The 22,102-nt window shown below is 37.7% G+C and overlaps 1 protein-coding gene across 2 annotated transcripts; it reads left to right on the plus strand.

Annotated features, from left to right (window-relative positions):
* The first annotated feature begins 2,263 nt into the window (after window positions 1–2,263).
* LOC119553264 (LIM/homeobox protein Awh) lies at window positions 2,264–20,166 on the plus strand. 2 transcript variants are annotated; one of them, XM_037863553.1, is made up of 6 exons: window positions 2,264–2,794; window positions 15,432–15,613; window positions 17,236–17,453; window positions 18,415–18,648; window positions 18,831–18,956; window positions 19,360–20,166. In XM_037863553.1, the coding sequence occupies exons 1-6, from the start codon at window positions 2,789–2,791 to the stop codon at window positions 19,419–19,421; spliced, it is 828 nt and encodes a 275-aa protein (XP_037719481.1). In that variant the 5' UTR covers window positions 2,264–2,788; the 3' UTR covers window positions 19,422–20,166. The 2 variants fall into 2 exon arrangements, with proteins under 2 accessions (XP_037719481.1, XP_037719482.1); XM_037863554.1 differs by having other exon boundaries at window positions 18,415–18,636; window positions 19,360–19,497.
* The last annotated feature ends 1,936 nt before the right edge of the window (window positions 20,167–22,102 follow it).

A 22,102-nucleotide genomic window follows, 5' to 3' on the forward strand; every position in this document is an offset into this window, starting at 1 on the left:
TAATTTCATTTTATTTATTTTAAAATAGTACTTTATAATGAAATTTTAAAAGCTTTTGTGACATTAAATATTAAATTACATTCTATTTGTCCCACTATTCCATTTTTTAAGGTGTATAAAGATTTAAAAAAATGTCTTTTTTATGTTTTATGGTATTTTGTATTTTTATAAATATTATTATATATTACTTAGTATATACTAATTAATTTTCCAAGTGCATTGACAGGAGAACGAGATACAGCAGACAGCAGCATTTAATCCTGCAAAAAAGGCATTGCGAGGCAGCATAAAATGATGTTAATCCTTAAATAACGTGAGCAAAGCAAAAAGCGGAGAAAGAGTGGTAAAAGTGGGGGGGGGGAGGAGCTGGAGGGGGTGGCGACTGGGTGATGGCGACAGCCAAATGCCAATTGAATGCCAAGCGGCTTTAAAAGACAGCCCACGACCAAAGAGACAGTGAATGAAAAATGGCCCAAAGTAATGGTTAAAGTGCCCGCAGCTCGGAAAGTCAAGGGAAATCGCGGAGGAGAGTGGTAAGCTGGGAATAAAGCTTAAACTCAGGCTTAAATCAAAGGATAAGGAGCACAATGCTTACAGGGAAAAGCCTGCTATATCGTATCTTGGCGAGGAGTTCAGGAACTAGGTGTCATTTATTCGTCAAATATTATGTATACTTTTAAAATTAATTTTATATTAAGTAAATGCTTTAAATAAATATATAATATATATACAAATATATATAATAAATATTTTTAAATTGGTAATTTAAATAAATTTGCTAAAGCTTAATAGATTAGAATTTTTCTTTAGAATTTGCAAAAAATAACATATTATATATATACCATATTTTTAAAGTGTTTCTTTTTCTATATCCTTAATATCATCCATTTTTTAGAATTTAAAAAAATGCTTTAATATTTCTGGCATATGCCTGCCTTTTTAGTTGAATTAAATTCTCCTAAATTTAAATGCCACTTTTCTTCAGGCACGTCTGTCCCGCTATCATGTTTGGCATGCCATCACAAACAGTCAAATGGAATAAAAAATATTTAACCAAAAAGAGAGCAGCGACAAGAGCAACAACATCAACTGGCAACTGAAAACTCACTTCCCCTCCATCAAGCGGTTTGACCCCAAAAAAGTCAAGTGCGGCGGAGTTCGAGTTCCGTTTTTCCGGTTCCTCTTTTCCCTCTATGGGTTTTCGGATTCTCCCTGGGCTTTTATCCACTCAGGCAGCAGCAACAACAGCAAAAAATGTTTCAGTGACAGCAGCAACATAGGGGGAAAAAGTAGAAATAGTAGTATACATTGTAGGAATTATAGTAAAAACAAGTACTTTCTTGAAAAAGGTAGAAATATTAGTAGCAACAGCAACATCATACCAAAAAAAGTAGCAACATGAGTGAAAGGTACATGAACAACAGCAATATCAGTTTCACATGCAACAACTCAAGCAGAATCTTTAGAAGGTAAAGGTAATACTTTTTAAAAACATCAGCAACATGATAAAAACCCACAGCAACAGGAGCAACATTAATATAAAAGTCTGCATTAAAATATTTATAGAAAACAGTAGCAACATCAGAAGAATCTTCAGTAGAAACAGTAACTATCATATTAAAATCTGTAGAAAGGACACCAAATGCAGTAACAGCAGCAACATGAGATGAACCCACCGGAGCAACAGCAATATCAGAAGGAAAAGTAGTGACAACAGCAACCCCAAAAACAGCAGCAACATGAGATAAGTCCCCATAAGCAACAGCAACAGCCCCAAAAGAGCAAAAACCCTCAGCAACATCATCACCAGAGCAACAACACCCACCCATTTTAACTTTAAACAATTCCACTCCGAAATTCGACTCACTTCAAGTGGCCAAGTTGGCACGCGCCGGCGCACTCAATTGGTGCAAAGATAGCCCGGGTCTCGAAAACCACTCAAAATGGGGGACACCACTTGGGAACTCGTTCTCCGGGCCAAAAGGGGCGTGGCCAGGCGGGCCAATCACCACCATTCCCGTTGCGCCGACGACAGATGTGCGCTCAAAACCAGTTGAGCGGGTTCTCGAGTCGAGTTTCGGATGAGACTGGTGGTTGTGCTGCTACGGATGGTTGGGCTTATACCTGTGGTGATAGTGGTGGTGGTGGTGGTGGTGCTGTGTGCCATAAGCAGCATATGGAAACCGGGCATGAATCGAGCCAGTTGAGCCGTTGTACCAGATCCCTGAGCTCGAACCCCGAGCGCCGGCAGTTAACGCAGTGGCCTCGAAGCTGTAACAACATCTCGCGTCCGCTCGATCCGCTCCGCCACGAAAGAGAAAAAATACAAAAATAAACACACATAACTCTCGTGAAACGTGTTATCGCGACCCGTTCCATGATAAGGTTCTACGAGTATTCTTCGAGTATACTATACAAGGTGTATCGGTATCACAGCAACATTCGCCGTCGGCCAAAAGTGAACTGTTATCGAATGTGCTAATCAAAACGAAAAATGTTGCAAACGCTTGCAAATTGATCTACATCTCGGATATGCGAATATACACTGGTTATTAATAGTTATTGATAATAGCTGGGCAAAGAATATCATATTATATTAGCATCGTATGCAGACGGCGGCTTTTGCGGGGCGCTTGCCAAACTCTTGATCAAGTCGTCGTCGTCGTCATTATCTTCTATATCCTCAATACTGGCTGCGATTGGGCTCGATTCCCAGGCTAAAGCTGGCGACAGAATTTCGTGCAAAAGACTTGGATTAAAAACCGCCAAAATTGTGGAGGCAATTAAAATGAAGGTGAGTTGGGATTTGTTAACCAAGAAAACAGAAAAGGTTGTTGTTCAGGATTTTTTTACAACAGCTGAAAGGGAATAGAAATACAGGATTGGTTTTTGGAAATAATTACAGAAATTGTAAGAATATGTATAAGCATTATTTGGCATAAAGATAAAAAATAGGAGACTAAATTATTTAAAGTAATATTTATTAAGGAAATATACACTTTATTTAATCTTGGGTAATTTTTAGTTTTCGCTAGGTCTATCTTAAGATCATATTTTCATTATATTGAGGTGGTTTATTAGAAACATTTTTATCCAGATCTTTTAAGACAGTATTTTAGCAGCTCATTAAAATCGCAAATCGAAGTCTAATGAATTTACCATTTAGGTCAAGCTAAATTTTAACGAAAATGTAACTAAGGATAGACATATAGGCAACTTTAAGTATATTTCGCCCGTATTCTATGGCGTTTGAGAGCCCTGTTTGCACACCCACCCGAAAAGACGTACTTGCTTTCCTTTTTAATTGCTGGACATGTAAGACCGGACCTCGAGTGACCCACAAAACACAGTTTTTTGTGTGGAGTTTCTTGGCCCGCTGCGAGCATTTTGGGCCAGAAAACGCAACAGGCAGCGTTTGATCAACCATTAGGTATTAAAAGTGAGCCGGAGTTGAGACAAAAACCAGAGCAAAACACTTCCAATTCAATTCGAAAAAGCCAGCACACTAATAGCCGCTGGAAAACGATGAGTTTTCAAAAAGCGGAGACGACACAGAGCGGTGAATATGAAAAGCACACAAATCGCACAGTGGGGTTCCCTTTGGAAACACTCGAAAAATAAACCTCACATCACAGCCCACACTTTTGGGGAATACTCGAGTATATTGGCTGTGAAATGAAGGCTGATATTCGGATGTATCTGCACCAAACCTTAAAAATCTTATTCAACTTGGGTTTTTTTTCGTTTTTTTTTCTAAGATGTTGCATTGATCGTGTCGCCTAGATGATGTTGCTCAATTCGCTGTTCATTCAACACACACGTAACTTTTTTTGTTGTTTTTGAATTTATTTTATCCCAACCACCCGAAAACGTTTAATCGATTTTTGCACCCGCTGTGCGAGGGCTTTTTTTGTTGTGTGTGAACCACCCACAGGATTTTTAAAAAATATTTGCCATGAGTCTGCAGAGAATCGATCATGATTTATGCTCGCCGATGATCGATTTGCCATGGCTTTGTTCGCCGAGTATAATTTTCATTACCATAGCAAATTGGACAAGGTGCTGACGCTTATTGCTCTGCGTTATATTTTTAATCGCCCCGATTTCACCGGCTAGAATTGTTTATAGATACTTGTCAAAGGGGGGAGAGAAAATCAGATCAGCGGGGGATCCGCTTACAACTCAAATCCCAGATATGTCAACAGTTCTGAGTCGCCGTCTCTGGTCAACGAAAAAAACGGGGGCTGGGGATTCTCGGCTCGAGACCTTTTCTTGACATCATCGATCTTGACCCGCCCCAGATGTTGGTGGATCCCCCCTTCTATATCTTCTCCTCCCCGCCGTTTATCATCCAAATCCAAATCCGAAAATGACGCCACTAGGCGCTGCCTTATGAATATTCAACAATGTATGGCGATGGAGTCTTTTTTCCCTGCTCTTAGGTAGTCGGAGAAAGAGATATAAAAAAGGCATAAATATTTAAGCGTTTAAATGTCGAATGCCTGCAAAGCAGCTATAAAAAACGTATATACATATTTCAATAAATGATTTTTCATTAATAATTCACAAGAAAATTGAAAGATTGGAAAAAACTGAACCTCCCAATCCATACCATAAACCAAAGGCTTTTTTTTTGTGTTAGAAGTCGTTGACGCCTTCTTCTACGGTTCGAAATGTTTTCTTTAATTGGCGATTTGGGTATTTGGAGTTGAATTGAAGTGGGTTGGATTAGGGTTAAGAGGGGAATTTGTGGGCTTAGCTTTTAAATTTGAACTTATAAAGATTTTTTTCGGGTTTAAATATTACCAGACTTTAAATGATTTTAAAGTGTAGTTATTAAACTAGATTTTTAAATAATACCTATGATTTTACATAGTTGTAAATATTTTTCTGCTCAGAATATCAAATAATAATCATATAATTTGTATTTAATATTTCTTAACTACTTATGTACATGAAATATTTATTGTAAATTACTGATGTGATATTACCGCAGTACTTCGGTGTTATCTTGAATTATTTTAGTTGTAATAACATTTTAAAGATAGGGCCTCCGACTTTCCATATCTCCATCTACTTATTAGCTTTGAGTGGTTAACAAAACACCTTTTGCGGATTACACGCCTAGCTCCATTCTCCCAAAATCCCGCATAAGAAAACCAAAAAAAAAAGAGGAAAAAGGAGCGCGTGCCCATTGCCAAGATATTTCCAATGGATATTAGAGAACCAGCTGCTTGTCCAGCGGTCAGCAGATTTTTCAGCAAGCCCCCTCATAATTGGATTCCCAAACAAAGGACATTTTCGAGAGTGTCCTGTGACCACTGGGCGAATATGCCTAATTGTCAACGCTGACAAGAAGTCTGCGCCTCGGGTCTCCTTAGAAAAACAATGGGCAAACATAGAAAACACGGCAAACGCATCTTGACTTGAGCCAATTGCCCCGATCAGGGACAAAAGAGAAACAAATATCACACCTTTGTTTGGGACCTCTCATATATGTATACATATAGACAATAGATCCCAGATTTCCTGGTCAGTTTTCGGGTTGCGCATGCGAACTGCAGGAAGAGATCGTCGGGAAAACGTGTCAAAATCCCAGCAGCATTTTTAGCAGGTAAATGCGAAAAGTCCCCTCTTCGAATGGAAATGAAAATCGAATACAGGCACAGGCGGCACAAGAGGTCCTCACAAAACCGCACAAAAGAAGGCGAGTCGAGTGTCTTCCCATTGTTCGTTCGAGTGCATCCACAAAATAGTCCTTAAAGGACGCTTAGTTGGCCTACAAATGATGCATGGCCCTTGGGCCTGTAAAATTGTAAAATGCCACAAATCATTGCAACTCCTGTCTGCCGGCAGCCCAAAAAAAAAAAGAAACATAGCCGATAGAGACCCAAACCCGCCCCTGGAATTTACGAGTGAACCCCTAACGACAAACCATTCGATTTGATTTCTGGCAAAAAATTCCAATAAATAAAATAAATGTTCTCTTGTCAGTTTGTCGCCTGAAAATATTCACATTTAATTGCTTGACAATTGCAAATTGGCTTAAGGGAATAGTTTTCGTATATCGAACAGAAGTTTTCTACACTCTTTTTTGTCCCATAAAAAACAGCAGAGGTTTTAAATAGAAATTTTATTGAAGAATTACATACAATTATAATAAATATGTAGATACAAAACCTTATATTATAATCATATCTTATAATTTTATGGTATTCTCAAAGAAATATATATTTTAAAAAAGCTATTATTTGAATGAAGACTTTTTTATTATATTCCCATAAGCTTGTCACTTAAAAGAATTGGTTTTTAATTCTCTGACAATTGCAAATGGACCCAATGGAGGTTTTCTGTCCCACCTTATCGATGGCATCTACGAACAGTAGCCAAAGTGATTAGTTTTAGGGAAGCGAAACTAGTTTCGAATGTCTCCGCTGTTTGAAACTCACCGCTAAAATCATTCAAAGTCACCTAAATAAATTATCGGCCAGAACTTTGGCGGTGGCCCACAAAAAACCACTTCGGACTTGATTTATTGGCCCACAAAAAAAAAAGAGGAGACAAAAACACAATAGCCGAAAAGCTGGAAACTGAAATATGAAAATATTATATTTGTAATTTATGCAAAATGCAGATTTAGCTAATTAATTGTGGCCAATGCTCAATAAAAAATAAGAAATCAAACACGAAATCCCCCTAAAAACTCCGCACAAAGATGAGCTGTAAAAAAAGGCAGGCAGACAACGCGAAATCAATAAAAGCCCAACTTATTGATGTTTAGTGGCTGTGACATGTTGACGAAAAGACAAAAGCATTTGGGATTTTCGGTTTCGGATTCACTCGATGCTCGCTCGAGACCCAAAACTTTATGATGAATGCCTTAAAAATGCGTATAAAAAAAGATACATACTCGAAAAAGACACGAAATAAAATACAAAAACAGAAACAAGGGAACAAGAAAAACGCGTGTCGAAATCGTTTGAGATACTTGCGGGCGACTTATTAGCGATTTATTAAGAGAACTTTGGCCTGGGGATTTTCTCTCTCCAGACTTTGAGTTTTGAGTTCTGTTTGCACAACTGCCGCCTGATAAATTTATGCAAAAGAAAAAAAAAAACAAACAATATTATGGCAATATAAAAAACAAAATAACGTTAAATGATAAAAAAATGGCAACGAAATGTTTGCCGTACTTCCAATTGCGAGGGTGGCAACAGCCATTGAGACTGAATTTCCAGTTGGATGCAAATATTTTTATTGAAATTTATTGACCAACAAATTGCATAGCCACAGGGTGCTCCATTATGTACGGTAACGCCATAAGTCGCGACTATATGCATATTCGAAATAAATTCGATAGAGATTATCTCTAATTAAGAGTTTATAAATGTGCACGATCAAGATGAAAACATGGGAGTAGCATAATTTAATTTGACATTGTTACAAGCTATTGTATTGCCATGAATATAGTTTTAAATAGATAACAGATCTGGGGATATTAAATGGAATAAATATGACCAGAGGAAGCCTAACCGATATTTTAATATAATATACAATGTTGCTATTTAAAGAGGGAAAATATGAAAATGTTTGCTGAATGTTCAGCAATATTATTTTCCTCATTATTTATATTTAATTGATTTCTGAATAACATGCATTATAATTAAATCATAAATTAAAGTGCTTAGTCTATGGAAATTGGAAGAGTTTTATTCTATCTTCTCGCCCCATTACCATATAATTTGAACTTATCAATTCGGAGGACAAAAGCCCGAAACTGTCGCGACATATATAATTTACAAGTTCGTTTCGATTCGAAGACAGCTGCCGAAAGCCGCAAATGTTTAAGGCACGGAACAAGTTTAGAATACCATTGGTTTGGTGACCAAAAAAGTATACCAGATATAATACCTACTCATAGATAGTGGGTTCGTGGGGACCAGAAGCAAATCGAAGAGCCATTTTCAGATTGCCACTGTCATCTGAATATTTCGTTTATTTTTTATTCAATCCCTGGTTTTTTTTTTTGTTTCTGATGTTTTTTTTTTTGTTTAGTGTTTTCGGAATGCCGTTGACGCTGGTCGTTCGCTTTGAAATTTAATATCGAAACGTTGTCTATGCAAATGAACATTGCCACCTGTTTATGTTTATGGCCAGTGGAAGTGGCAGCCATAGAAGCTGGAAGCCGGGATCCGAAAACGGTATTAGCTGCATAAGTCGGGCGATCTATCAACCTCGATCCAGAGATCCAGAAAGAACTGGGGATTCTCGTTCGCCTTCTCGACTGGATGATCTTTCGTGGTGGGTACGGCGTGAGAACGATGCCCCGTATGCAAATCACTTTCCGACCTCAAAAGCCCCGATCTGAACTGCCCCCTGCCCGATGAAAATAAAATATACGAAAACTAAAACGAAGAAAGTATTAAAATGAAATTTATCTCGTATGCGAGCAGTCAACAGTTATAATAAAACGCGGCTGGGAGCGCACACAAAAAGGCCGGTGTTTGCCAACAGCAACATCTCCACCGAAATGGCTGTAAAAACTCAACCAGACCAGTCCCAAAGAACCCAGAACCCAGAACTGAGAACCCAGAACTCACAGCCCAAAACGATCCGATCCGATCCGAAACCCGGAGAGATCATCTCGCGTTGAGTTCAGTTTTGTGTTTTGTAGTGTAATAAAGTGCGACATTTTAAGTCGTAGCCGCTGTTCGGGCCATAACTTGTCAACACTGGAATTGTGGGATACTGGGGTATCCTACACTGAGAAAAAACCAAAAAATAATGTGAAAGAAGTTCTTAAATAGTGTCAATAAATTGATTTAAGTATCCAGCTAAAATGGCTCATAAAAGTTTTAAGCAATCTTGTCTATTTTATTTAATACCTTCACTTCTTTATAAATAAAGTATTATTATTCTTCATTAACTGGGTTTTAACAAAATCATTACTAATTTTTATATAATTATAATTTATAAGGATTTAATACTGATAAGGTTTTTTCCTCTGTGCATCTTACACACCTAATATATCCCCCCAAGCCCCCCATCATCCGCTCAACATATCAACCAAGTCTTTGTCATCACCAGAATCCCAGAAAACAGACAAAAAAAAAAGAAAAGATATAAAGTGAAATAAAACTTTTTATATATGCATATATAAAGTTTATTTTTTAACACAGCTTTTTTCGTTTCGCCTCTTGGCGTTTTAATGATCGGCTGTATATTATCTTTAATAGATATTTCATTTGCATTTTAGTTACTTTTTGGCAATTGTCAATTAGCCACTTAGCGGCTCAAATTGAAAACTGACAGCTGCAAATCGAAGGGCTTTTCTTTTCGATTTTGAATGTTGCTGTCGAGAATATTGGCTCTTTGTTTTGGGCCCATAAAAACGTTGGCGACTTTGGCTCGCAACCATTTGGCCGTAAAATATTTTACGATGTTACGCCAATGTTAGGCCCACAACTCGATTCTCCGACTCCCCCAGAAAGTCCTCCTATTCACTGATTCCCAGATGGAACCACCGACGAGTTGTCTGCCATCATAATATTTGCCTAGTCCTCGTAGGTTGAAAATCCCCACTCTGGATGTGCAAAAGAGGGGAGCTGTGTGTGCGTGTGATGTGCGAATATGTTGTGAAAATTGAATGGCATATGCACATTTTGTCGCCAGTGATAAAATTTAATAACGCTGATAAATTTAGCAAAAACACGCTGGACCATTGACATAAAGCGGTAATTAAGTTTGCCGGGAGATGCACAAACCAACAGTAACGCACAGTAACAGTGGGACAGGTTTGCCAAGTGTGGATAAATGGGAGAGGTACAGTAAATAGTCGATAAAAAGGAAAAATATAAAAGAAAAGAAGAAAAAAAACCATATAATAGCTCCAAGGGTGTATTTAATACTAGTCCTTAATTTTCAAAGATTATATTATGGTGGTCTCAAATATTTTTATAATATTAAGACCTTGGTAAAACAGTTTTCTTGAATTCTAGAAAAATTCACCTTTTTATAGATCTTATAATTTTCTAAACATGATAATGTAAAGATTTTATGGAAACCTTTAAATATATTAAGGTAATAAAGTTCTATAACACTATATATATCTTGACATAACCCAACGACATGGCATTACCATAGATACAATTGACACCACAATATGGTTAGAATAGCTATTTGACTTCTCCTTAAACCTTCGGCTTACATAGTTAAACTTCACTGTATTCCCATAGAAATGCATTCCCTTTTCATTTCTGTTGCCGTTTTTGTTGGCTGCCCAGTTATAGCAGCCCATTAATTTGATTGGATCAATGGGTGCGACAACAGCAACAGCTATAGACTATATATACGCATATTTATATGGAGGAGTATATATGGACTAAAGGAGTGAAAGAGTTGGCCGGCAACATTACCATTAACCGCTTCCCGATGAAATATTTGTAAACATTTAGCCAATTTATGGAGCGTGCTCGTATTATGGATATGGATGCTTTTTATTCCACTTTTATTTTTTTTTTTTCGTGGGCGTTTGTTGGCCGCTTCCATTCATAAAGAGCAGTTCGTGTGGCCATTAAATAACAATCAGATACGATACGATGATCCCAACTTAACGCCAAACAAACGCCGACGTGTAAGCCTTTTGGTAGTCATATTTTAGCATAATTCAATATATTAAGCACAAAGTTAAAGGCCCACGCAGCGCTGGATAACACAAAAAAGTAGCTCTAATTAAAAAGCGATACGCCTTTTTCGAAAGTCACCGGAAAAAAAAATATATTTATTTGACAGACGCCCGTTGAAAATGTTCATGCCGCATAAATCAGCTAAAAAAAAGAGTTTACACAATAAAAATATTGGAAATATACCAGGCAGCCTTCGCTGCAATTCGTGGTTGAAAAGCAGCTTAAGTCGAAAGATCGAAAGGCCTTAGGAAAACATTTGCCAAAATCCGTTCAAGTGACAAGTGGCCAAGTTGTTGTTATAACTGCTTCGATATCGACCGAAAGATATGTCCATTGTGGTTGTCTGCTATCAAGCGGCTTTTGTTTGGATTTTTCTATTTTTTTTGGGAGCACAACATTCTCACGGTGGATAGAAAAGGCAAGGAGATGACAAGTCACAACCGGAGAAACCAATTGAGTGCCAAGGGCTTTTGTCATCAAACCAACGATCCATCCATTGATATAGCAATCGATATTGGTTCGGTAGTCCCTCCGATGATCGCTCAATTTGCGCAATGACGTGAAAGATTGGTGGCTTTTTTTTTGTCGGGGGTAATCGATCTTCTAGGCGTGTCCATCCGTTTTTTCGGGTCCAAAGATGATACAGTTCTTAAATTCTGGCTACCGGTTGCAGTATCATCGCGTTTCTTCTTTGAACACCTTGCCCCAGCAAATATGTATATATATACGGATATCCCTTTTGGAATGGGGAGGATTATAAACTTTATTGCATACTCTTCATGTGTCTTTTATAGTTCTGTCTTGGCCTTTTGTTTTTCCCACTTTTATACGACTGCCAGTCGGGGTTATTTACGACATTTCGAGCCAAAAGTTGCAAGGTGCAAGTTTTAAATTGTGGAATTTTTATGAGGGCCTCGGTTGGCACTCATAGGCACAGGGAGTGCTTATATAACACTGAGTATTCATAGCAAATAATAACAATAAAAGGCACTGAACTAGCCTGGGTCCCACAGATAGCCGGGGAGATTTTTTATCGCCCATTGCGACCCGCAGAGATCCGGCGAATTCATCATCTTCTATCAGTTCTGAAAATCTTTGCCAGTTTAGATTGGCCAGATGGGGGTCTTAGCTCGGGTTTTAAACCAAGTTTATCGGATAGAAGTTAAGGATGTTTATAAGATTTAGATGAGGATCCCTAAAGGTATTTTATGTTTTAATCAATGTTTATTAAACCTTATTTTTCTTTATATAATATATCTCCAACAATCTAATATATAAATATATATAATCTAAAATATCTTTTCTTTTCCCATGTTTCTTTTTAAATTTCCCTAGTTTAGTGATTATATTAAACTCATTCTACACCATTAATTATTTGATAAATGTATCTCCCCATCATTTTTATGTTTTTACCATTTTTGGCCTACTAAACGCATTTTCCGCACTTTATTCTGTCACCCAGTCGGCAAAGTTTCCACGAATCCTAAGCCCACAAGGAACCCATTTAAAATTCATGGGCAGATTTATGCATCTCGCATTGAAACGCACACACAACCGCAAAAGGCTCACGACACTCACGAGTAAATTACAGTCAAATGACATGCTCGCCAAAAATGCCACTTCAAATGTGTCCTTCTGCCCGTTCCCCTGTCCCCTGTCCCCTCCCCTCATATCCTCCCCTTAGAGCGGTCCTTCTGACAACTGACATATTTTCAAAAGTGGGCATAGACATGACAACAACAACAATTGCATGTGTATAACCAACAAGCTGCAGGGAATTGGAAGTGCGATTTCGGGACCGAAACACTGCGATACAAAAATGATTTGAATAGTTTTGGATATTTTGAAAATATTTCAAAATCCAGCAGGAAACTTAAAATATTCCCAAAGTACGTAATACATATAAAAAAGTGATATTAATATTTAAATGTCGGACTTTATTAGATTAGAATTTCGTTTTAAAATAAATAAATGAAATCATTATAATCAATGCCATTATAATTTTCAGATTATCCAATCATTTTTAAATATTAGTCAATTTTTTTATTGTTTTAAAAAAGATTTCCTAGTTTTATTAGAAATCGCTTCAATATTTTTACATTTTCCTGGTAGCATCTTATTTTGAGTGTTCTAAAATAATATTTCTTGAGAAAAAATTCTATCCACATTTAAAAAAAACTTCAATGATTAAAAATGGAACTCTTAATCAATTCTTTAAATATATTTTTCCGAGTGCATTGAAGTCACTGTCTCAGCCTCCGTTTTTGTGTGTTAAAACGGGCGTTGGGAAAACAAATTGCTGAAAACACCCCTCGTACCGGCACCCCCCTTCCGCCACCTCTGTTAAACCCCCTCCCCTTTTCCCCGCAATATTCGGCCTTGTTGTTGGTTGTGTTTTTCGGGCGCGCAATGTGAAAAGTTAAACGAAAGTGACAGGCGTCGCAAAAGGGGAGGGATGTGGGATTGGGATTGGTACTGGGAATATGGTAGTTATGGTAGATATGGCAGAGCGCAGGCTCGTCCAGGGAAAATCGGGTGGTTGAGGGGTATTTGCGGGTATGGTATAGTAAGGTACGGTATGGTATGGCATGGTATCTATGGGTCGGGGGGCTTGACTGCCGACTGCCGACTACCGACTACCGCTATTAAACGTGTCACATACACGGCGGAGTTGAAAAGTTAAATGGCAGCGGCTGCGCGTTCAGACGGCCATGTTAGGATGTAGTTATTTTATGTCCACGGAACACGCACAGATACAAACTCACATGTTGCTCATTTTGATGGTGGCCATATTGCATATTTCAGCCTCAACCTCAACCCAAGCTCAACCCCCCGAAAAAAGATATTAGATACATTTGTATCTGATAGTTTGCGGCCTGTCATAAATTATTCTCATAGATATCTATTACCCACGGGCTGCTTTTGCCTTTGCCTATTTTATTTTTTCCTCTGCTCTACGGTATTGTCTTATTAATTGCCATAGTCGCAAATGGCGGGCCCTTTGATCGGTTTATATTCACGGCCAAAACGGTTTTATCTCGTATTTATTTGTATTTATTTTCCGGCGGCAACAGAAGAAACGAATTCGTCAGCTAAGTTAACAACAAGTTGCCATAAGTTAAACGACAATTATTTGTGCCTACAATTGTTTTGTCAACGGCAGTTATCTACAAAAAAATTGACGTATTTTCCCTGCCATTTTTGATTAATGGAAAAACTTCGCTTCGCATTTCTTTGCCTGTATTTTATTAATGAATGAAAAGTACATAAGCGAAAGGCTGGTCATTAATTAAATGTTTCAAGTACCGCATTCAATTCTTTTTATGTGCATATTTCAGCCCGAAATTGCACATCATAATCAACAACAACCAGATCGAGCAATTGAAGTGTTTTTCAATCAAGAGGAGGATAATGAGAAGCCATTAACATGAACTGAAATGTTCTGGGATGTGGGATAAATAAATTACTGGAATTTAAAATATTTAAAATCATAATAATCGTTTGTATGTAAAATAAAATGGGTATTACTTTAAAAGGCTGTTGAGGTATACAAATTTATTTGCGGCAAAAGTGTTTACGAAAATTACATTTAAAAAACTTGAATGACAACCAGATTTATTTCCATGTTTAATCGTATCTTCATGTGATTAATTTATATTTTTGCAAGGCATATCCAGTTACATTTGTTCACCAAGGTGTTAAAAACACTTTGTTGCCTTACAGAAATTATTTTCAAATGTTTTTTTGAGAAGCATCAATTTATGAGCCATATTTCTTTTAGCTCAAAATAATTTATTATATCATTTTGTACAACTTCTTTATTATTTTTGCACCTCCAGTCTTTCCAGTGACATTAATTTAGTCAAAACAAAATAAAGGTTTCATATATAACTTTAAATTATTACAAGCAGCCTGTCGAAATTCCCCATTTAATTATACAGATTTTATAAAATACTAATCTAATTGAAAAGGAAATTGTTAATGAAATGCAAAACGATGCAGACATTGCAGCTGTTAAGATATTTGTTTAAAGCATCACTTGGCGCCCAGCATTAAAAAATCAATTAAGAAAGCCAAAATCTAAATAATACTTTGCGGATTATTTTTCGTTTCGGTGTCTTTTTTGTACTTTATGAAACGCAATAAAATTTGTTTGAAACACTCATTTAAAACGGCGTAACATGCAGGCCAGACATTGAATATTCATAAGATCGATCTTCGGATGGGCCGATAAATTTCACATTTCGGGGACTTCGGAGTGAAGCAGTTGCCGTCGCAGCAGCAATATCAATGATATTGGTATCGCCAACAACAATTAGCATAACATTTTTAAATTTATGGTTCAATTTTCAAAAAGAGCGAGTCGCAGAAAAAAAAATCGATTCAAAAACAAAACAAAGCCCAGGCGAATGAAACTCGTCTTTTGTGTGGCTATTGAAATTTGTTTAATATACATAAGTTAAATGCTGCAGCTAAGAAATAAAACAGAAGCCGCCGGGACATTTGCCAGATTTATTGAACGATTTCATTTGAAGGCACAACAAAAGAAGAAACAAATCCGACGGGCGCTACGATTTCAGATCAGATCGCTTTCGTATAGATATAGAGAGAGGAAACCGATCCGGTTCTCAGGTGTGTGATTAAAAAAAAAAAGAGTCACCAGAATTTGCATAGAAAACTTGTATTAAAAAAAAAAGAATAATCGGGTCCAGAATTTTCACCATGTATTTCTTTTTCGTTTTTAAGACTGAGCTGCGTTCCTGCGCAGCGTGTGGGGAACCAATCTCGGATCGGTTCTTCCTGGAGGTCGGCGGCTGCTCCTGGCACGCCCACTGCCTCCGCTGCTGCATGTGCATGTGCCCCCTGGACCGCCAGCAGTCCTGCTTCATCCGCGAGCGGCAGGTGTACTGCAAAGCCGACTACAGCAAGTGAGTATTGAAAACAACACTATGGAAAAATATTTAAGATATTGGAAAATAAACATTAGATAGGAAGCTGAAAGTTTCCAAAGTCAGTTGATAATGGTCAATCAAAAAAGAATCGTAATCATATACTAGAACTCTCTCCCTAAAAAATTTCAACCTCCCTTGGATATATGAAATTCATATAGCACCAAAAGATACTCACTTGGGTTATACCCAATCAGCTGAGTGGCCCTATAATAATCTATCGAAATTCAAGTCTTAAAGCAGGATTATAAATCTATAAATTTTTAAAGCTATACAAAAATGCATTTTAAGTAAAGCCTGGCTCACAATATTTAGTTGCTAATTAACTTAAAATTATTTATATATTCCAAAGTTTAAAAAAGGAAAAATATATTTTAACATACTTAGATAATATAAAAAGGGACATGATTTTTATCCTAAATATTTATTAGTTGTCCCACTGTGAATAAACCCAAAAACTATCTGTTTATGTTCAAAAAACTGCCCCATTGAACTTTCGAAAATTCCAATTGATTTTCCAACTCAATTGTGTATGTGCACAAGTGTTTTCCGAATAGTTTCCCACACATCTTCTGTCCCCCTGGTTAATTGTAATTGTAACAATTCGACAGCGTTTGCGACTTAATCCATAAAGTCAACAGCAACAGCGACAAAGATGCGGCCAAAACGTAACGAAATGAAAACTTTACAGGGAGAATGCAAGTTGCAAGCTAAAAAGTATCTGGCAGATACAAAAAGCAGGAGGGGAAACGTAGGAAAACGGTGTCGACGTCGAACGAAATGAAAATAAACAAACAGACGCGCCGTGAGATGCTGTAAAAATATTTATTTTTCAAGTTAAGAATTTTAAGTGTGCATTGCCCGATGGAGACATCATCCAGCATTCAGCATCCAGCATCCCATCGCATCGCATCTGAACCCATACCCATCCCAAGAAAACCCATCCACATCCGAGTCATGCTCTGGCCATACATTGTTGTGGCTGTTGTAAAAATAAGCTTAAAAGCTAACAATAAGCCACCGAAAGTTGCCGACTCATTTGGAAAAACGTTTGGCCGGGCAAGCACTTCCGCTTGGAAAGCGTCCCAGCATACAGGAAAATACTTAACCATATCGGATTGATAAAGATGCCAGGGCATACCATTCTGATTTTCCCTATTATCATAATAGTAACTCAACTGAATTGTGTGCCTTTTTTATTTTAATTTCCTTTTGTTCTTAAGTTTTTACCTTAATCTGATTAGTGACTAATCATATTACGATTAAATCTAGTCTTCTTATATACCTGTTTGTTCTTAAAATTACAGTACTGGATTGTAACATTAATCAAATGTAAACACAATACACAATTATTTTAAAATAATAAATTCGAGTCCAAAGAATTTAATTAAACTATTTACTTTTTTTTTAAATGACGACAACTTCTGCAAGATAAAATATTTAAATCAAGATCAATTATATATAAGTAAACTCAATATTTAGACTGAAAAACCTCGGAACCACGCATTATTTCTCTTTAAACCCATATAAATAATCAGAAAATATTATTTTTCCCCATTTAATAACCCAACTGATTGCGATTTCCTCTCGTTTAATTGCAGAAACTTCGGCGCCAAGTGCTCGAAGTGCTGTCGCGGCATCTCCGCCTCGGATTGGGTGCGTCGGGCGAGGGAGCTGGTCTTCCACCTGGCCTGCTTCGCCTGCGATCAGTGTGGACGCCAGTTGTCCACCGGCGAGCAGTTCGCCCTCATGGAGGACCGGGTGCTCTGCAAGGCTCATTATCTGGAGACGGTCGAGGGTGGCACCACATCGAGCGACGGTTAGTATTTGCAAAGATTTTGCATACATATTCCTCCCGTTCGACAAAGAAAAACAAAACTGGGGGCATAAAAACAAGCTGAAAACATGCTGCACGCTTCGGTGGCAGAACGGTTGCCAATTCGGGACGCTTCACTGTGAACGGTACAGTGAAGCTGCGGCCAAGTTAAGCGCCAGCCAGTCGCCACTGACGAAATCGTGTCACACTCGTAAAAAACAACTCTCCAGTTTATTTTTTTTTTGAGGCGACGTGATCGGCTTGTGAATGTCGTAGCCAAAACCCCCATCCTAAAAAACCCCATCTCCTCCCGGGAGGAGACCACCGTGTCCGGTCACAGTGGCCACATAAAGCAAGGCAGCACAGCAGCTCTATAAACCATAAACACTTTTTGACGTTTTCAATTTGGCCGACTGTCAAAATGCTTTTAGACCAGGCCCAGAGTTGGCACAGAGAGACCTTTAAGGCTTACAGACACATGGGACTAAGCCGAATTCCCTTTTCAAGTTGTAAAGATTCTTAAAACTAATATATTGTAGTTCTATAAAAACTAATAAGTTATTTTCTAGATACCCTAGATTTTGGAGTTCTTGTAATGCATTTGAGACTTTTTAATAAGTTGCTTAAAATCCATTACTCCAAAATCGTTAATAATTTATTTAAAAAGTTGAATGATTATTTTTAAAATATTATATAAAGAACTATATGTTATATTAAAAATAAATTTGTTTTCTTTAGGATGCCTCTTATAAAATCTTTTTTAAACAACTTCAGTGTTAACTCATAAAAAAATATATCTTAAATGTTATAAAAATGTAAAGTCTAATATAATGTTCGTAGATACCCCTTGTTTTTATGCTCGCAACTACGTTAAGGACTTTAAGTGCAGTGGCAGTCCTACGATTTATATATATATTCCGATTAAGTTTCTGATCACACTCCTTTTCCTTTCCCACAATTCCAGAGGGCTGTGATGGCGATGGTTATCACAAGAGCAAGACGAAACGGGTGCGCACCACCTTCACCGAGGAGCAGTTGCAAGTGCTGCAGGCCAACTTCCAGATTGACAGTAATCCGGATGGCCAGGATCTGGAGCGGATCGCCTCGGTGACCGGTCTCAGCAAGCGTGTGACGCAAGTGTGGTTCCAGAATTCGCGGGCGCGTCAGAAAAAACACATACATGCTGGTAAGAATAAAAGTAAGTAGTGGATTAGTGCCGCATGCCTCCTCCTCGCCTAGAAAATCCCCCAAAGTAGAACTCGACCATCCAGTACACTTACTTTTCGCATCCCCCCAAACAGAATCCCTACAAGCTGCTAACACAGTACTTACAATTTCTTCTGTTTTTTTCTACTTTCAACAAACGATTTTTGATTGCAGTACGCGAACCGGAAGGAAGCTCATTTGCGCGTCATATTAACCTGCAGTTAACGTATTCATTTCAGAATAACGCTCAAAATCCAATGCATATGAACGGCTCTAAAGCGGGTCTATACCCGACTCATGGTAAGAAATTATTTCATTTTTGGGGATAAGAAAGTAGAGCAAAACAGTTGGAAATTATCCATTATGGGTCAAAAATTAGGGCTTCAAGAGAAACAAATGTTTAAAAACTTTCCAACTTTAACGCCAAGTAAAAGTTGTGTACATTCAAATTTGCATTACATAATAATCTTAAAAGCACTTTGAGTATTTTTAATATTATGAAGGAAACAATTATTAAATATGTGATCCTAAAAATATGGTAGTAAAAATAGGATTTGTAGAAATATGTGGGTCAAGGTGGAACATTTAGAATAATACCTGTTTTATTATATGTAAATGAATATAATATAATTAAATGGATAATGGATACTTAATTATACTTTTTATATTTTTAAAGTAACACCACATTTTTCTCTTTTTCCAGAATCCTCCATGGATGAATTGTCGCAGGACTCTAGTGTGCATTGTATGCCCAGCGAGGTGTGACTGGAGCAATCCTCGCCAGCTCGCGCCCACCGCTAGCTGGCTGGGTACCCACAAAACGTCCTTTCCTAGTCAAAATTTAATGCAAAATGCGTCCACGAAGCAGAAAATCACAGAAGCAGCCTCTCAAGAGGAACATCGATCCAGAGAAACATACATAAATGAAATGAAAACCCCAACATACAAGGCAGTCCCAGTTTTTAGGCTTTGAGCAACCCAAGCGAACCAACCATCGCCATCATCACAGTGAAATCTCATCAAAAAAGACACAGCAAACAAACAAACAAACAGACATTCCTGCATTGTAGTCTAAGAAACTGCGGTTTAGTTAATTTAATTTAAATGAAATTTAAATTTAATTTAGTTTAATGTTCAGTAATCGATAAGTGTTTCCCCATCATTCAACTCGAAGATTGATAACTGCTTGCCAAGGCTCCTGTAATATATTTATGCGTATGCCTAACCAATCATTGTCGTATACCTACCATGAGAAACGTTGTTATTGTTTATTTTCTTGTTTTCTAAATGTATAAAAATCGATATAAATATAATTTTATTTAGATCTATAGACGTATCCTAAACATAGCTGGCCAGACAATTTGTATATAGTAATGATAGCCGAAATTGATAAGCAACGCAGAAAACAGTAAATGAGAAAAAACTACACAGCTAAAAACTAACATTTAGTTAACAAAAATTATAAAAATACAATTAAAGATGAACCGAAATCAATTAAAAGAAAGAAAAACAAATTAAAGAGAAAAAACTTTTTCAAAAACAAAAATGAATGGTGTTTTGTGATTAACTTGAAATGGAAGTACTTTTTGGGTTATAAAGATATGTGTAAAGTAATATATTTTGCTTACTTGCTTAGGAGTATTTGTGTTCAATAATCCCTCTGTTATCTTAAGACTCCAACTAACATATCTAATAGTTGTTACAAAATCTGAACAACATATAGGGTAATTTAGGTGGGAGCCTTTCGAAATCTCCTGCTAATATCTCCATTTGTATCGATTGAAACGTTTGCTAATGCCAAACGATCTCTTTGGGCAACACTCGAAATCGATTTCCGGTGCAACTCGATCATCAACCTGTGCCCAACCAGCGATCATTTAAAGCATCTGCCGCAGACAGTGTGACGACGAGTTGCCAGCCCGATCGTCATCATCGAGATCCCCAGTCATATCCACATGGTTTATGGCCACTCCAGCTGCCAGTCATGTGGCTGGATTCTAGTGTTGCACTTCAGGTTCCGAGCTAAGTGCATCGAAAGAGAACCGAAGGCATTAATTGAATTATAAGCCTAGATTATGCAGAGGTTTCCTGCCTGCCAGCTGTTCGGATAAAGCAATTTGTGTGGAAGATCATCGCGATGATCATGCTTATTGGGATCGAGAGTGGTTAAAGGTATGGGTAGAGGGATTCGGGCCTTGGGATTTGGGATTGGGATTGGGAATGGGCATGACTGGGCAGGCTCTGGGTACTGCACTTGTTTGTAATTCCTGTTGTTGGTTTATAATTGTGCGATCGCATTGCAGACGAAAAGGGCTTTCCATAGCACGTTACAAAAATATCAACAAATCGTCATCATTAATAATGATCACTCCGGGCTATGGTTGCTACTACACTGAGAAAAATCATATATCTCTGGAGAATAACAATTACTATCAGGTTGATAGGATAACTTATTTGATCCTTATATATATTTGATAAGATTGGTTTTCATTTACAATATAATTTTTTAGTTTAGCCCAGGAACCAGTAAATTTATTTAAAATAATCCTTGTAAAATGTGATTATGAAATCTATTTTAGCTTAAAAAAAACTTTTAATCTTAATCTTTTGATCTTAAAACTATAAGTTATTTTTTCTCTAGTTCCTATACATTTTTTTGAGTGCATATATTTTGTGTTTCGTATAGTGTTTGTATGTGTTTACTTTTCGGGCTGCCCGGTTCATTTGTCAAATTTCACCGCGCCCCCAAGAGATCCCCGGGAGATATATCTCGAGATCTGTTGGTCGGATCGGATCTCGTGTTGTTGCCGTTGTTATTTGAGCAAACATTCAACACTTGAGCCGAGAGATTTTCGTGGCCAGGTCCAACAACTCAATTCCCAGAGGCCCCTGCCTCCTATTCCCCCCTCCCCCTCCCCCTCCGCCTCCTCCTCTGCGGCAATGAAATTATGAATGATGTGATACTTTTGCCATTGAGATGTTTTCACAGTCGCGGGGCCCATGACATGCCCCGGCCATATCTTATTTGCTATATCTACATCGCCTGCGAGATTGGAAACTGGCAACTCGAGTTGTTGGTTGCTGGTGGCTGGTTTCTGGTTGCCAGTTAAAAATATCCCCCAACCACAAGCCAGGTTCCCCAAGCCAAAGTTGCTGCCGTGTTTGTGTTATTTCTGCTGGAAATGAGCGATCGCGTGCAATAATTTGTAGACGACTTTGGCGGCGAGGAGAGTTTCAGGCCTTCAGACATTGAGGTCCACAATCCAGAATCGAGTATCCACAGTCCAGAATCCCCCGTATTCAGAATTGTTCCTGTTGCTGCACATGCTGCACATCATTTTTCAAAATCATTCAAACACTTGTTAAATATTTTCTTAACCGATTGATGATGATTGTGACTCGCCGAGGTAGAATCATCATCCTGCTACAAAATTATTTGTGTTTAT

Source organism: Drosophila subpulchrella, chromosome 3L (genome assembly GCF_014743375.2).
Source record: "Drosophila subpulchrella strain 33 F10 #4 breed RU33 chromosome 3L, RU_Dsub_v1.1 Primary Assembly, whole genome shotgun sequence".
NCBI lineage: Eukaryota > Metazoa > Arthropoda > Insecta > Diptera > Drosophilidae > Drosophila > Drosophila subpulchrella.

What these genes read in the sequence shown, in the direction of transcription:
- LOC119553264 (XM_037863553.1), top strand. An exon ending in TGGCACCACATCGAGCGACG is followed by an intron (nt 17,454 to 18,414) that starts GTTAGTATTTGC and finishes CCACAATTCCAG; the next exon opens with AGGGCTGTGATGGCGATGGT. An exon ending in ACATGCTGGTAAGAATAAAA is followed by an intron (nt 18,649 to 18,830) that starts GTAAGTAGTGGA and finishes TTTTGATTGCAG; the next exon opens with TACGCGAACCGGAAGGAAGC.